This window comes from Saimiri boliviensis, chromosome 1, assembly GCF_048565385.1.
Source record: "Saimiri boliviensis isolate mSaiBol1 chromosome 1, mSaiBol1.pri, whole genome shotgun sequence".
Taxonomy (NCBI): domain Eukaryota; kingdom Metazoa; phylum Chordata; class Mammalia; order Primates; family Cebidae; genus Saimiri; species Saimiri boliviensis.
Window position 1 is genome coordinate 115289855 of NC_133449.1, and position 14685 is coordinate 115304539.

Sequence of the window (14685 nt, forward strand, 5' to 3'; positions counted from 1 at the left end):
GCATCTTTAAAGCAAATACTGGGGAAGTGTCAAAGATCTATCTGTCCTAAAGAGTTTCTTCTTTTTAAAAAATTTATTTTTTGTAGAGATGGGAGTGGGGTCTTGGTGTGTTGCTCAGGCTGGTCTCGAACTTCTGGGCTCAAGTGATTCTTCCTCCTCGGCCTCCCAGACTGCTGGGAGCTGGGATTACAAGCTTGAGCCACTGTGTCCAGCCCAAGAGTTTCTTCTTAGTCTAATTCGTTCGATGGAAAGAAAATTGAAAGTTAGAAAAGCTACATTTTGCAACTATCAAACTGATTCGTTGATTCACTTGAATCAGTGATTTATTAACAGCTGCCGAAATTCACAGATGAGAGTTTGAGGAAGACCAGGATATTTACATAATCTTAAAGTATCTTTAAGTTACTTTAAGTAACTGATAGTAATTTTCCAAGTGGAGAGACCTGGCAGATGCACTGTCACAGGTGATCACAGTTAATATCACCAGCCAGGACCCCAGGACATGGACACATCATGTGCCCTGATGGAAGGCACGAGAACACAGCACCGCTTGTGGGATATTCCTGCACAAAGGGCAGACTCTAACTCTATTTTTGTTTTTGAGATGAAGTCTTGCTCTGTCGCCAGGCTCACTGCAACCTCTGCCTTCCAGGTTCAAGCGATTCTCCTGCCTCAGCCTCCTGAGTAGCTGGGACTACAGGTGTGTGCCACCAAGTCCAGCTGATTATTTTATTTTATTTTTTTTAGTAGAGGCGAGGTTTCACTATGTTGGCCAGGATGGTCTAGATCTCTTGACCTTGTGATCCGCCCACCTCGGTCTCCCAAAGTGCTGGCGTAAGCCACTGCGCCCAGCCCGACAGACTCTAAGTGTGAGGAAGCATCAAACAAACCCAAGTAGAAGGACATTCTATAAAATACCTGGCCTATAAATGTCAGAGACAACGCTATGAAAGACAAAGAAGGGCCGAGGAGACCTGTTCCAGGTTGAAGAAGGCTAAAGAGAGATGACACTAAATGACACGTGTGATTCTGGATTGGATCCACAACTGGGAAAAAAGTGCAAGAAGCAACATTATTGGGACAACGGATGGCATTAGAGTGTAAACTGTAGTTGATATAATAGTAGTGTATCAATGTTGCATTTCCTGGATTTTATAATTTGACCGGATCATGGAAGAGAATGTCCTTGTTTTTAGGAAATTCTCTGAAATATTAAGGGGTAAAGGGACATGGTTACAACTTACTTCTAAATGGTTCAGAAAAGGAGAGAAGGAGAGAGGGAAAGAAAAGGGAGGTGGGGAAGAAGGAGGGAGGGAACAAATGAGCAAATGTGGAAAAATGTTGGCAAAAACTGAATTTGTTCTCTTTTTTTTTGAGACATAGCCTTTGAATGTTATGTTCATGGGGTTACTTATGGCGAAAGGGCTATGAGAGATGATGAAGTTCCCTGAGCAGACCCTTGCTCCCCTCTCTAGGAGAGAAGGAAGAAGCAGGGCAGGCTGTGGCTGGTAATAGCACAGCAAACAGCTTTACATGCTCCAGTTCCTGTAATCCTCCTAGTCCCACGAACAGCTGTAATTAGACTTTATTTATTTTTTTGAGATGGAGTCTTGTACTGTGTCACCCGGGCTGGAGTGCAATGTCGAAATCTCTGCTCATTGTGACCTCAGCCCCCTGGGTTCAAGCAATGCTCCTGCCTCAGCCTCCTGAGTAGCTGAGATTACAGGCATTTGCCACCACATCCAGCTAATTCTTGTGTTTTTAGTAGAGATGGGGTTTCACCATTTTGGCCAGGCTGGTCTTGAACTCTTGACCTCATGATCTACCTGCCTCAGCCTCCCAAAGTGCTGGGATTACAGGGGTGAGCCACTGAGCCCGGCCTATTAGATTCTTTTTTAAGAGCAGAAGGTTGAGGCCAGAGAGATACAGTAATGGGCTCCAACCAGTAAGTGACTGAGTTGGGATCTGAACATAGGTGAGTGGGATGCTAAAACCTTTGCTAATAGCCACTCTGTGTCATTGTGTTATTTCTGGTTGAAGAGCCATGATGTGTGTTACTGCGTCTGGGAGCTGCCAAGCAACCAACGTCAACTTGCTCTGTCACCCAGGCTGGAGTGCAGTGGTACAATTTTTGCTCACTGCAACCTCAGCTTCCTGGGTTCAAGCAATTCTTGTGCCTCAGCCTCCCAATTAGCTGGGATTACAGTCGCATGCCACCACACCCAGCTAAGTTTTTATATTTTAGTAGAGATGGGCTTTCACCACGTTGCCCAGGGTGGTCCTGAGTTCCTAAGCTCAGGCAATCTGCCTACCTCCGCCTCCCGAAGTGCTAGGATTAACGGTGTGAGCCACCACGCCCAGCACAAAGGGTGTGTTTGGGTAAATGGCACACAGCAGTTCCCAGTCTTCTGAAACTTTGTGCTAGCTCACAGTTATTTTAAAAGAAAAGCGATGAAAGAGCGTCAAAAAGGGAATAACTTTTCCTTTTTTTTTTTTTTTTTTTTTTTTTTTGCCACGTGGCTCAGTGTTCCTAAGGTCATGATTACAACTGGGTACTGTTAAAAGTCATCTCCAGGGCCACCTGTGGCTTCTGTCCACAGGGTGAGGCACCAAGTCCTCTGAGCCCAGGGCTGGGAAAAACAGGAGGTGTTGGGCAGAGCACAGCTGCAAAGGGGCTGAGTGGAGGTCTTGTCTGCATACCGAAATTTCTTCAGCTCAGAGAGGGACAGCAGGAGACTCCGCAGCAGCAGGGAGCTGGCATCATCGTCCTCGCAGAGGTTAACCTGAGACAAGCTGAAAGGCCCAAGGATATTCCAGAGAATTTCAGGCTGGACACACCTCAGGGGTCATCACATGCAGAAGCGGGTGCCAAGAAATGAGATGGGGCCACCCAAGACCTCCCCTGAGCCACCCTGGGACTCTCCCTTCCCTCAATTGGCCAAGTGTGATTCTCTCCTGCACAGAGAAGTGAGAATGCCAGGGTCACTCGTGGCCTGGAGTAGGCACCAGAGAACTCAGGGCCCCACACAGAGTTTTCGGGTGCTGACCTGAGCTGCTGCAGCCTGGCACATGTCTCCATCAGCTGCCTCACAAGAAGGCTGTGGTGGGTCCCAAGGCCACAGTGAGCCAACCTGGACGCAAACGGGGAGATGACAGTTTCTGAACATCTAGTCCAGTATGGGGGATTCAGTCTCCGCCTGCAAGGAGCTTACGGTGCAGGGGTAAATAAATGCCGATCAAACGAAGTCCTGCAGTTTGCTATTCATTTATGAGAAGCGCTAGGAGTCCAGATGGGGCACCTGGTTGTTCACTGCACGAGGGCACCCCTCTGAGGTGGTGAGGTGAGGCTGAGACCCTCCCATGCTCTATTCCCCAGCATGTACACATGCGAGCCGCATCCACTCAAAAGGGTGACATTTCAATTTCCAAAACTGTGCCATATGGATTAGAGGTGCTGTGAATCCAGTTATCTATAAGAGTGGATAATGGAAGTGTTTGGCTAAGTCTTGGGGTCCGGGGGGCCTCCCTGAGGTGGTGGCATTGAAGCTGAGACCTGAGGGATGAGGAGGAGTTAGGCAGGTGAAGAAGGTAGGCGGGAAGAGGACATTCTGGGCAGAGGGCACAGCCTGTGCAAAGGTAAGCAAGGTGGTGTTCTAGGCACTGAAAGCTTGTGGGGGTGACGAGCTGAGACTGGGGCTTGGGGTGGGGCTGGAGCGCCTCAGAAGTGGGTTGGTCAGACCTCTGTAGCTGTGTAAAGACTTCAGACCTCTAAAGACTCTGGGTAGGGTGGTGAATATTGGTCAGAAGCAGCCCCGCCCCCTCCCCAACACCAGCCCCTGCCTTGGGTCCCCCGGTGCCGGGTCCCACCTGAGGGCCACAGCTTCTGGATTCTCTTCCTGGCGAGGAAACTCCAGCTGGACACGGAGCTGCTGCTGGGTCTCGGAGATGCTGGGGAGGGAGTGGCAGCCAACCTGAAGCCAGGCAGCCTTCCCCGGAGGGCCCAGTTGGCACCTGGGCTGCCTGGCTCCGACTCTGAGCTCTGGGACCCTTTGCCTGGGTCCCCTTCTCGCCTCCCACGGCCCAGATTAGGATGGGAAAGTAGGTGTTTCCCTGAGTCGCATACAATACCCCAAATCGTGCCTTTTCGGCAATTTTTTTTTTAAAAGAGACAGAGTCTTGCTCTGTACCCTAGGCTGGAGTGCAGTGGCCGGCACCATCACTGCTCGCTGCAGCCTTGAACTCTTTGCTTCAGCGATCCTCCTGCCTCGGCCTCCCGAAGTGCTGGGATTACAGGCGAGAGCCACCACGCCTGGGCCCTTTTCAAGAACTTAAAGTTAATAAATTGATGAGGCTTTTCAGACCATGACAGAAAGCCATTAGAGGGATCCCAGGGAAGTTCCAGAATGTTCTGAGGGAGGGGCTCAAGGACCACAGCGTGGTGCAAGGGTGGGGTAGGGGCTGTGTCTGGAGTCCGCATCTGCACTCTGAGCTCACTGTCTTTACTTGAATGCTTTGTTCATGGGGGTGCTTATGTGGAGAGGGCTGTATGAGATGAAGTCCCTGAGCATCCCCTTGCTCACTCCTGGAGGAGAGAAGGAAGAAGCAGGGCAGGCCGTGTGCCTGGTGACCGCACAACAGTCATCTTCACATGCTCCAGTTCTTGTAATCCTCCTAGTTCCAGGAAGGGCTGTAATTAGACTCTTTTTTTTTTTTTTTTTTCCCCGAGGTGGAGTTTTGCACTATCACCCAGGCTGGAGTGCAGTGGTGTAATCTTGGCTCACTACAACCTCGGACCCTCAGGTTTAAGCGATTCTCCTGCCTCAGCCTCCCGAGTAGCTGGGATTACAGGTACTTGCCAGCACACCCAGCTAATTTTTGTATTTTTAGTAGGGACAGGGTTTCGCCATCTTGGCCAGGCTGGTCTTGAACTCTTGACCTTATGATCCACCTGCCTCAGCCTCCCAAAGTGCTGGGATTACAGGTGTGAACCACTGTGCACAGCCTATAATTAGACTCTCTTAAAAGAGCAGGAGATTGAGGCCAGAGAGACACAGTAATGGGCTCCAACCACTAAGTGACTGAGCTGGGATCTGAAAATAGGTGAGCGGGATGCTAAAATCTTTGCTATTAGCCACTCTGTGTCATTGTGTTATTTCTGGTTGAAGAGCCATGATGTGTGTTACTGCGTCTAGGAGCCACTTCCAAGCAACCTGCGTGGACTCCCAGCCACGTCTGCCTGGATCCACTAGCCTTTTGTCCTGAATCTGGGGATGTCTTCCGGTGACACTGTCCCAGCAATTGTGTATCCCCTCACATATACCCCCGGAGCTCCTGCTATTCTGGGGTCACGGAGAATTAGCTGGGACACAGCTATTACCCCACAGGATGAGGGAAGGCCAAGGAAAGTCCCAATGCTCATGAAAGATGAAGAATTCCAAGAGGGCCTCTTCTGTGGACTCACCTTATTTCAGTGACATTGCCTGAGGCCTGGGCGCAGACTTCTAATAGGGAGAGTACTCCAGCTTGGTCCACCCATGGCTCCTGCACCCTGCCACAGAAGGGGACACAGATAAAGTCCTCCAGGGTGAATAGCAGACAATCAGCAGACATGTGGGGGTGCGGGGAAAGTGTCAAGGGGGTTCTAGAGGCCTTTTTTTCCCCTTAGTTTTAAAACTATAAAATTATACAACTAGGCATCAGCTTAGAAAAGGAAATTAGCATCACCTTTATTCCAACAACTATTATGACAATCCAAACAGAAAATATTATTTTTAATGATATTTTTATTTTTTATTTAATTTATTTATTTTTGAGAAGGAGTTTTGCTTTTGTTGTCCAGGCTGGAGTGTAATGGCAGGATCTCAGCGACTGCAACCTCCGCCTCCTGGATTCAAGCAATTCTCCTGCCTCAGCCTCCCAAGTAGCTGAGATTACAGGCATGCGCCGCCATGCCCAGCTAAATAACAGGGTTTCCCCATATTGGCCAGGCTGGTCCCAAACTTCTGACCTCAAGTGATCCACCTGCCTCGGCCTCCCAGAGTGCTGTGATTATAGGCGTGAGCCACTGCACTGGGCCACTGATATTTTTAGATTTAAGAAAAGATCCACAAAATGCTACATCACGACGGCAAGGAAACCAAACTGTATGTAAAACATGGTCCCATTTTTTTTTTTTTAAGACAGAGTCTGGCTTTGTTGCCAGGCTGGAGTGCAGGGGCGCCATCTTGGCTCACTGCAACCTCTGCCTCCCAGGTTCAAGTGATTCTCCTGCTACTCAGCCTCCTGAGTAGCTGGGACTACAGGTGCGCACCACTACACCAGCTAATTTTGTATTTTTAGTTGAGACAGGTGTTACCATGTTGGTCAGGATCGTCTTGAACTCCTGAGACTGCCTGCCTTGGCCTCCCCAGATACTGGAATTATAGGCCCAATTTTGTATTTTAAAAAAAGGAAAGTATGGGTAGAAAAAAGTATGGAAAGAAGGAGGGAGATAGAGGTATGTGGAAAACATAGGAAAATATATGAAATGTTTATGGCGGTTGCTTAGATGACAGGATTCTCATGAGTGATTTTTATTTTATTCTTTAATTTTCTGAGCTTTCTACAATGCATGTGCATTAATTTGGAAGCAGGAAAAAGAGAATTCAAATATGACTGCTTTAAAGTTATGTTGAATTTTTAAAGGAATATTTTCTTTATGTATTTCTGAATTTTCTGCACATTTCTACAATGAGTAAATATTTTTTATTTTTATTTTTTGTAGACATGGGGTTTTGCCATGTTGTTCAGGCTTGTGTTGAACTCCTGAGCTCAAACCATCTGCCCACCTCAGCCTCCCAAAGTGCTGGGATTACAGGCATGGGCCACCTCACCTGGTCAATATTATTTTTAGACTAAGAAAAGTTTTATGTAAAAATGTTATTTTGGGGCCAGCGCAGAGGCTTACACTTGTAATCCCAGCACTTTGGGAGGCCAATGCAGGTGGTGAGGATTTTGAGACCAGCCTGGCCAACATGGCGAAACCCTGTCTCTACGAAAAATACAAAAATCAGCTGGGCATGGCAGCGTGTGCCTATAGTCCCAGCTACTTGGGAGGCTAAGGCAGGAGAATCACTTGAACCTGGGAGGTAGAGGTTGCAGTGAGCCAAGACCGTGCCATTGCGCTCCAGCCTGGCAACAGAGCAAGACTCCATCTAAAAAAATAAAAAGTTATTTTGGATGATCTAGCAATTCTGGATATATAACCAAAATGAAAGCTGGGACTTTCTGGCTTGGTGTGGGGGCTCACACCTAGCACTTTGGGAGGCCAAAGTGGGTGGATCACTTGAGCTCAGAAGGTTGAGACCATCCTGAGCAGAACAGTGAGAACTTGTCTCTATTGTTTCTGAAATAAAATAATATTTAAAAAAGAAAGTGGGGACTGTCAATTGGACACTTGAATGGATGACCCAAGTGTCCATTGATGGATGAGTGGATACACAAAATTTGGTCTATCCATACAATGAAGTATTATGCAGCCTTAAAAAGGAAGAAGTCAAGTGCAGTGGCTCACAGCTGTAATCCCAGCACTTTGGGAGGCTGAGACAGGTGGATCACCTGAGGTTAGGAGTTCAAGACCAGCCTGGCCAACATGGTGAAACCCCATCTCTACTAAAAATACCAAAAAAAAAAAAAAAAAAAAAAATTAGCCGGGTGTGGTGGCAGGTGCCTGTAATCCCAGCTACTTGGGAGGCTGAGGCAGGAGAATCGCTTGATTCTGGAAGGTGGAGGTTGCAGTCAGCTGAGATGTCACCACTGCACTCCAGTCTGGGCAGCAAGAGTGAGACTTGTCTAAAAAAAAAAAGTCTGACACACTGACACACACTACAACATGAATTAACCAGAGGATATTATGCCAAGTGAAATGAGCCAGTCACGAAAAGACAAATACAGACAAATACAAATGAATCTACTCACATAAACTATTCAGAGCAGTCCAATTCATAGAGACAGAAAAGCAGAATGGTGGTTGCAGGGGCTGGGGGCGCGGGGGTTGGGTGTTGTTTCATGGGGACAGAGGTTCAGTTTTGCAAGATGGAAAGAGTTCTGGAGATTGGCCATGCAAAAAAGTGGATGTACTTAACACTCCTACACTTAGAAATGATTAAGATGGTAAATTTTGTTGTGTGTGTTTGTGTGTGTGTGTGTGTGTGTGTGTGTGTGTGTGTGTTTTGAGACAGAGTTTCATTCTTGTTTCCCAGGCTGGAGTGAAGTGGCACAATCTCGGCTCACCACGACCTCAGGCCCTCCGGGTTCAGGTGATTTTCCTGCCTCAGCTTCCGGAGTAGCTGGGATTACAGACATGTGCCACCATGCCTGGCTAAATTATGTGTATAATTATTACAATTTTTTACAGGTTATTTTGGGGAACGGCCACTCCTTAGGTGCTTTGTCACAGGGTACAATAAGAAGTGCACAGCACTGTCTGTGACAGAAGTGTTTTTGGCACAAGTATGAAGCTGAATGTCATTGAGCCTTTTGATCTAACCTCCAGTTTACAGTAAAGTCAGGGGTTAGAGGAAAACGCACTGTGACATCATCAGGAAGCCTCCAGAGTCAGGAGAAGGACAGTCTGCAGTACACGCAGTTGCTGATTTTGTCAACAGACACTGACATGAAACAGAAAACTGTGGTGGGAGGGGGCAGCGTGCCACAGGATAGAAGAGTCATAAGACCATTGCCACCTGGTGCAAATTTGAACCAGATGTGACCAGATCCTGGATCCCAAAGCCAGCTGTCCCATCTGGGGGATGAAGGTGACATTTTAGATTAGACTAGGTAGCACCGGACACTAAGGAATGGCTGATTTTCTTAGCTGTCCCAATGGAACTGTGATTACAGAGAAAATGTCCTTTTTTTCTTCTTTCTGAGACTGAGTTTCACTCTTGTTGCCCAGGCTGGAGTGTAATGGCATGACCTCGGCTCACTGTAACCTCCACCTCCCAGGTTCAAGTGATTCTCCTACCTCAGCCTCCTGAGTAGTTGGGATTACAGGCACATGCCACCACACCCAACTAGTTTTTGTAGTTTTGGTAGAAATGGGGTTTCACCATGTTGTCCAGGCTGGTCTCAAACTCCTGACCTCAGGTGATACACACACCTCAGCCTCCCAAAGTTCTGGGATTATAGGTGCGAGCCACTGAGCCAGGCTGAAAATGTCCTTATTTTTTGGAGATTCATGGGGAAATATTTAGGAGTGATGTATTATAAGGTCTATCACTTACTTAAAACCATTTTAGCTGAAATTAAAATAAAAACGAAGTAAATATGAAAAATTATGAACAACTGTCAAACTTAGGTGCTGGGAATAGGAGATTTAAACAATTATTTTCTCTACTTTGGTATCTTCTTTTTCTGAGTGTTTTAAAATGATCATGGTCAACAGACAGACATGAACTTTGTTTCGGGTTATTTTTGTCTTCAGTTCAGGATCCTCTGGAACTTCCTTTCCCCCCGCCCCCACTTAAATCCCAAAGCACAGGCCTCCAGCCTTGGGAAGGTCAGTTTCTCTGTGTGCCTTGTGGAGTCTCTGGCACAGATGGACAGGGTTTGCTCAGGGTCCAGGTGGCAGGGTTGTGGATACAGGAAATGGCTGGGGCCATGATCCTGGGGGACTCTTACTCCAGTGCCCACCCCTGCTCCCATTCATACCATAGCCCCTCCCGGAGGCAGAGGGGAAGGAGGTACCTGAGGCTGAACAGCCCTGCTGGTCGCTGCACCAAGCTCAGGAGGGTGGTCAGCTGCTCTTGGCCCAGGCAGCACTGGGTCAGCCTGGGGACAGAGGTCAGTCACTGGGGTGGCTCTGGCAGGGTGCCCCCACCCCTCTGCTGTCCCCATGGGCTGGGTGGGTCACTCACATGAGCTCTGTAAGCTGCAAGGACTGGCTCAGGCCGACAGCCAGCCTGAACACGTGCTCTGGACGGAAGCTGCACTCACTCAGCCTGAGGGCAGAAAGCCAGGGCAGAGCCTGGGTGAGGCCTGTAGGCACTGCCACCCAGCTTCATCCCAACCTCCCTGAGGGCCTATTGGGGAAGCCCCCGACACCCAAGGGCAAAGGCCTGGATCAGACTCTGAGAATCCAAAGATGCAGCTCCTACCCCAGGAGCTTCCTGTCTCTTTGGAGAAAAACCTCCCGCACCCCCTGTAAAAAAGTATCAGGAGTCTCACTTTAGGCCGGGTGCTGTGCCAGCCTCTGGGTGCACGTGTACACATGGCACAGGGGAGTTAGTGTGTCGGGTGTGTGTGTGGTGTGTGTGTAGTGTATGTTATATGTTGTGTGTGCTGTGTGGCGTGTGTGTGTGTTGTGTGTGGTATGTGGGGGGTGTGCATGGTGTATATGTGGTACGTGGGGTTGGTGTGTGTGGTGTATGTTATACGTTGTGTGTGCTCTGTGGCATGTGTGTGTTGTGTGTGGTGTGTGGGGGGTGTGCATGGTGTATATGTGGTACGTGGGGTTGGTGTGTGTGGTGTGTGTGTGTGGTGTGTGTGGTGTATGTTATACGTTGTGTGTGCTCTGTGGCATGTGTGTGTTGTGTGTGGTGTGTGGGGGGTGTGCATGGTGTATATGTGGTACGTGGGGTTGGTGTGTGTGGTGTGTGGTGTATGTTGTACGTTGTGTGTGCTGTGTGGCATGTGTGTGTTGTGTGTGGTGTGGGGGTGGTGTGCATGGTGTATATGTGGTATGTGGGGTTGGTGTGTGTGGTGTGTGTGTGGTGTGGGGGGTGGGAAAAGACGTGGGGGAAGGTGACAGTTGGATCAGACTGTGAGGGAGAAGACGCTAGGGATTTTGAACTTCACCTGGGGGGCAATGGGGAGCCACTGAAGGACATAGAGTGGAGAGAGGCACAGTCAGATGTGTGTTGTGAAGATCCCTCCGGGGGCAGCGGGGTGAGGGGAGGGGAGGATGCCTGACGAGAGTCAGGGGACCAGTCTGAAGGCCCTGTTCACAGCTGAAGTAAGACATGTACAGGAAGTGGCCCAAGGCAGTGGCGGTGAGGCTCAGAGAGTTCAGGGCTGCCAAGGGTAATGAGAATATCACAATAATAACAATAGTGACAGCCGACAGCACTGCTATCGGCCAGACCTTCTCCCAGCACTTGCTACTTAACTCACGTAATCCTCACAATCACCCTAAGGGGCAGGTTGTGCTGTTATCCCTATTTCACTTGTCCAGGGCCACACAGCTGGTAAGTGGCAGAGCAGGGATTTATTTGCAGGTGGCTTCAAAATCTTAACCATGACACTCAGAAGCATCAAGACCTGTAGTCAGGACATGGCTAAGAGGCACAAGTCCAATGCCAAGGCCCTGGCTGATCTGGAGTGCCGAGGCACTGGGGGCAGATCTGGGAAATAGACCCAGGCAGGGAGCTTGAAGCTGCTGTCTAAAGGAGGAGAGGGCCCAGGGAGAGGGGACCATGGAGGCTGCCACCAATCAGCTTCCTCTCCCCTCTCCCTCCCCTGTCCCATCACCCCGCAGGGATTACCTGAGCGTCTTCCCAGCCTGGTCCTCTTTGGAGAAGTGAATCTGGAAGCTCTGCTCAGAGCCCAGGCTGCAGAGAGAAGGGCCTGGGAAGTGCGGTGCCCAGATGTGCCAGCCTCCTAGGCACCCAGGGCACCCATGGGACACAGAGAGGAAAGCGGGGCTGCACCCACAGGGACAAGGGAGGGTGGAGGCCTCAGAACCAGAGGAGATCCCCAAACTCATTCTGTGAGCATGGCGATACCTGGCCTTCCCACCCCGTGGCCTCTGTGGTCCCCGTGGCACCCGGGCATCAAGGGATGGAAATTATGATCCCATGCTCAGGAAACCTGAGATTCAGAGAGAGGCAGAGGTTGCCCCAAGTCACCCAGATGGAGGGCCACAAAGTGTGGGTGCCTTGCTTCTCCCATCATCAGCCAGGGATACCAACATCCCCTTACTTCACCGAGGCCTCCCGGACACGTGGGCAGGAGGACAGGGTCTCTACCAGGCACAGGGCACTTTCCTGAGAGGCGTTGTTGTGACTCAGACTAGAAAAGAAACAGGGCTGAAGATGGGGGTGGAGGCGGGGCCTCCATGGAACCCTGCCCAGCCCCCTCTGCCTCCCCTCCAGCTGTCATTTCCAGGAACAGAGGCCTCCATGTCTAAGCATCTATTCTCCAGATGGATGCACTGAGGCCCAGAAGGACACCATCCCCACACAGGCAGAACTGGCACCAGACCCTGAATCTGTGAGCACTGCACTCGCCCTGTGGTCTGGGGCAGGGCACTGATGAGGCTGGGCTGGCAGCTCTAGCCCCACCTGGGTCCAGGAATCCTGGGCACAAAGTGCAGTTGCTTAGCAGCAAGTGGTGTCCTGGCTCTGGCTGCCCCAGGTCACTGGGGAGATGAAGCAAGCATGTGGATGACTTCCTAAGGCCCCTCGCCAGCTGCAGGGACATCTCCAAATTTATGTCCCATAGATTGGGTCAGAGGAACTTCAGGGACAGGATGGACCAGGAGACAGGCAGCTGCAATCTCATATCAGCTGGTTGGGGATGGAATGTTGCTTCCTTGCCCCGGGGTCAGCTTGGCTGTATGAATACGCCAAGGGACAGCTCCATCCCACCATGAGTCATAGCCTGTCTTGGGTGTTTGGTGGAGGCTCTGCCCATGGTGGGTGTGAGGGACAGAGGAAGGGACCCAAGGCCGGGGGAGTGAAGGCAAGGGAAGAATCACCCCTTGCCCTTTGTAGTCCTTGTTCTCTGGGGCTCTGGGGAAATGCCCTCAGAAGGAGCCCCCTTGTGGTCTTGGCCCAGGGAAACCTTCCTCCTTGCTCTCTGTCCTTCAGGCTGCTTTCCACTTACTCAAGTGAACCGGAGATGGGCACCTGCGGCAGACATTCCAGAACGGATCTGATCCCACCGTCACCCAGCTGGTTTACTGAGAGGCTGTAGGGAGTAAGGAGCAGTGGCGGTGGTCAGAGGTACCTCCTCAGCTTGAGACGCTCCTCAGTCACCAGAAGCTTGCATCCACTGTCACTGATACTGAATCCCATGCCAGGGTCACGAGAGCCACCACCATCACCACCACCACCAGTATCACCACCATCACCACCACCATAAGTATTACCACCATCAGTATCACCACCATCACCACCACTACCGGTATCACCATTATCACCACAATCAGTATCACCACCATCAGTATCACCACCATCACTTCCACCAGCATCACCACCATCACCACCACCATCAGTATCACCACCATCACCAGTATCACCACCAGCATCACTACCATCACCACCACTCTTTCATTATAACCACAACTCTACACCACCAAGCCCACCACCACCACCACCATTGCTTCCATCACCACTAGAATGACCATGAACTCCTGCTTTCCCCGCTACCATCCCCTCACCAGCACCACAGTAAACCTGTCCTCATTGTCCCCTTCCATATTGGGTGACCACTCCTAGCTCATGTGCCTCCAGCAGGCCTTCAGGGTTAAAGAAAAACCAGTTCGCCTTTACCATGCCCTTGGCCTGCATGATTTGCGATCCACAGTTTTCGAATGAGAAGAAATTCAGGAAAAAAAAAAAATGTTTGGAGGATGCATTGACCCCATAGATTCCTTGTTTTAATCTGGGAATGCAATATCAATTTTGGAAACTTCACCTGATTAGTTTCTTAATTCCTTCATTGCAGCATTCTGTTGTTTTATTTATTTATTTACTTTCATTTATTTATTTATGTTGAGATGGAGTCTTGCTCTTGTTGCCCAGGCTGGAGTGCAATGGCACAATCTCAGCTAACTGCAACCTCCGCCTCCCGGGTTCAAGTAATTCTCCTGTCTCAGCCTCTCAAGTAGCTGAGATTACAGGCATGTGGCACCAAGCCTGGCTAATTTTGTATTTTGAGTAGAGATGGAGTTTCACCATGTTGATCAGACTGGTCTCGAACTCCTAACCTCAGGTGATCCACCTGCCTCGGCCTCCCAAAGTGCTGGGATTGCAGGAGTGGGCCACCATGCCAGGCTAGTTTTAGCTACAGTTTAGAAATAATATAACTACTGGAACATGTTATTTTTCTCCTGTGTCTTTGACTTTTTTTTTTTTTTTTTTTTCTTTTGGAGATGGAGTTTCTCTCTGTCACCCAGTCTGGAGTGCAATGATGCAATCTCGGCTCACTGCACCTCCCGGGTTCAAGCAAATCTGCTTCAGCCTCCCAAGTAGCTGGGATTACAGGCATGTGCCACCACACCCGGCTAATTTTGTATTTTTAGTAGAGATGAGGTTTCTCCATGTTGGTCAGGCTGGTCTTGAACTCCCGACCTCAGGTGATCCTCCCACCTCAATCTCCCAAAGTGCTGGGATTACAGGTGTGAGCCAACGCACCTGGCCTGACATTTTTTATGTTTGTTAATTTCATCTTTTCCTAAGAAACGTCATTTAAAAATTGGTTTGTCTTTTGAAGCCACTTAATAAAATAGTCTTTAAAATAGGAAAAATCTCCCTCTACAATGAAAAACAGTAACACTCAAAGACATATTTCTTATTCATATCTCTTTAAAATACATCCCAAGGGCAGTGGCTCAGGCCTATAATCTCAGCCACTTGGGAGGCTGAGGCAGAAGGATCACTTGAGCTCAGAAGTTTGAGACCAACCTGGGCAACATGGCAAGAC

The 14685-nt window shown here is 49.5% G+C and overlaps 1 protein-coding gene across 8 annotated transcripts in view; it reads right to left on the reverse strand.

The window, feature by feature from the left end:
- Positions 1 to 14685, reverse strand: part of NLRC5 (NLR family CARD domain containing 5) — a 93719-nt gene that overhangs the window by 13223 nt on the left and 65811 nt on the right. For 5 of the 8 annotated variants that reach the window (XM_010331332.3, XM_074402600.1, XM_010331333.3 and 2 more), the window contains 9 exons: positions 12865 to 12948; positions 11959 to 12048; positions 11523 to 11588; positions 9897 to 9980; positions 9727 to 9810; positions 5462 to 5548; positions 3868 to 3948; positions 3048 to 3131; positions 2701 to 2793 (listed from right to left, as the gene is read on the reverse strand). In XM_010331332.3, the coding sequence (XP_010329634.3) occupies positions 2701 to 2793; positions 3048 to 3131; positions 3868 to 3948; positions 5462 to 5548; positions 9727 to 9810; positions 9897 to 9980; positions 11523 to 11588; positions 11959 to 12048; positions 12865 to 12948 (753 nt within the window). Of the gene's footprint in view, positions 1 to 2700; positions 2794 to 3047; positions 3132 to 3867; positions 3949 to 4000; positions 4672 to 5461; positions 5549 to 9726; positions 9811 to 9896; positions 9981 to 11522; positions 11589 to 11714; positions 11848 to 11958; positions 12049 to 12864; positions 12949 to 14685 lie in introns of those variants that run through there. The other 3 variants (XM_039477573.2, XM_074402613.1, XM_074402607.1) reach the window with 3 other exon arrangements.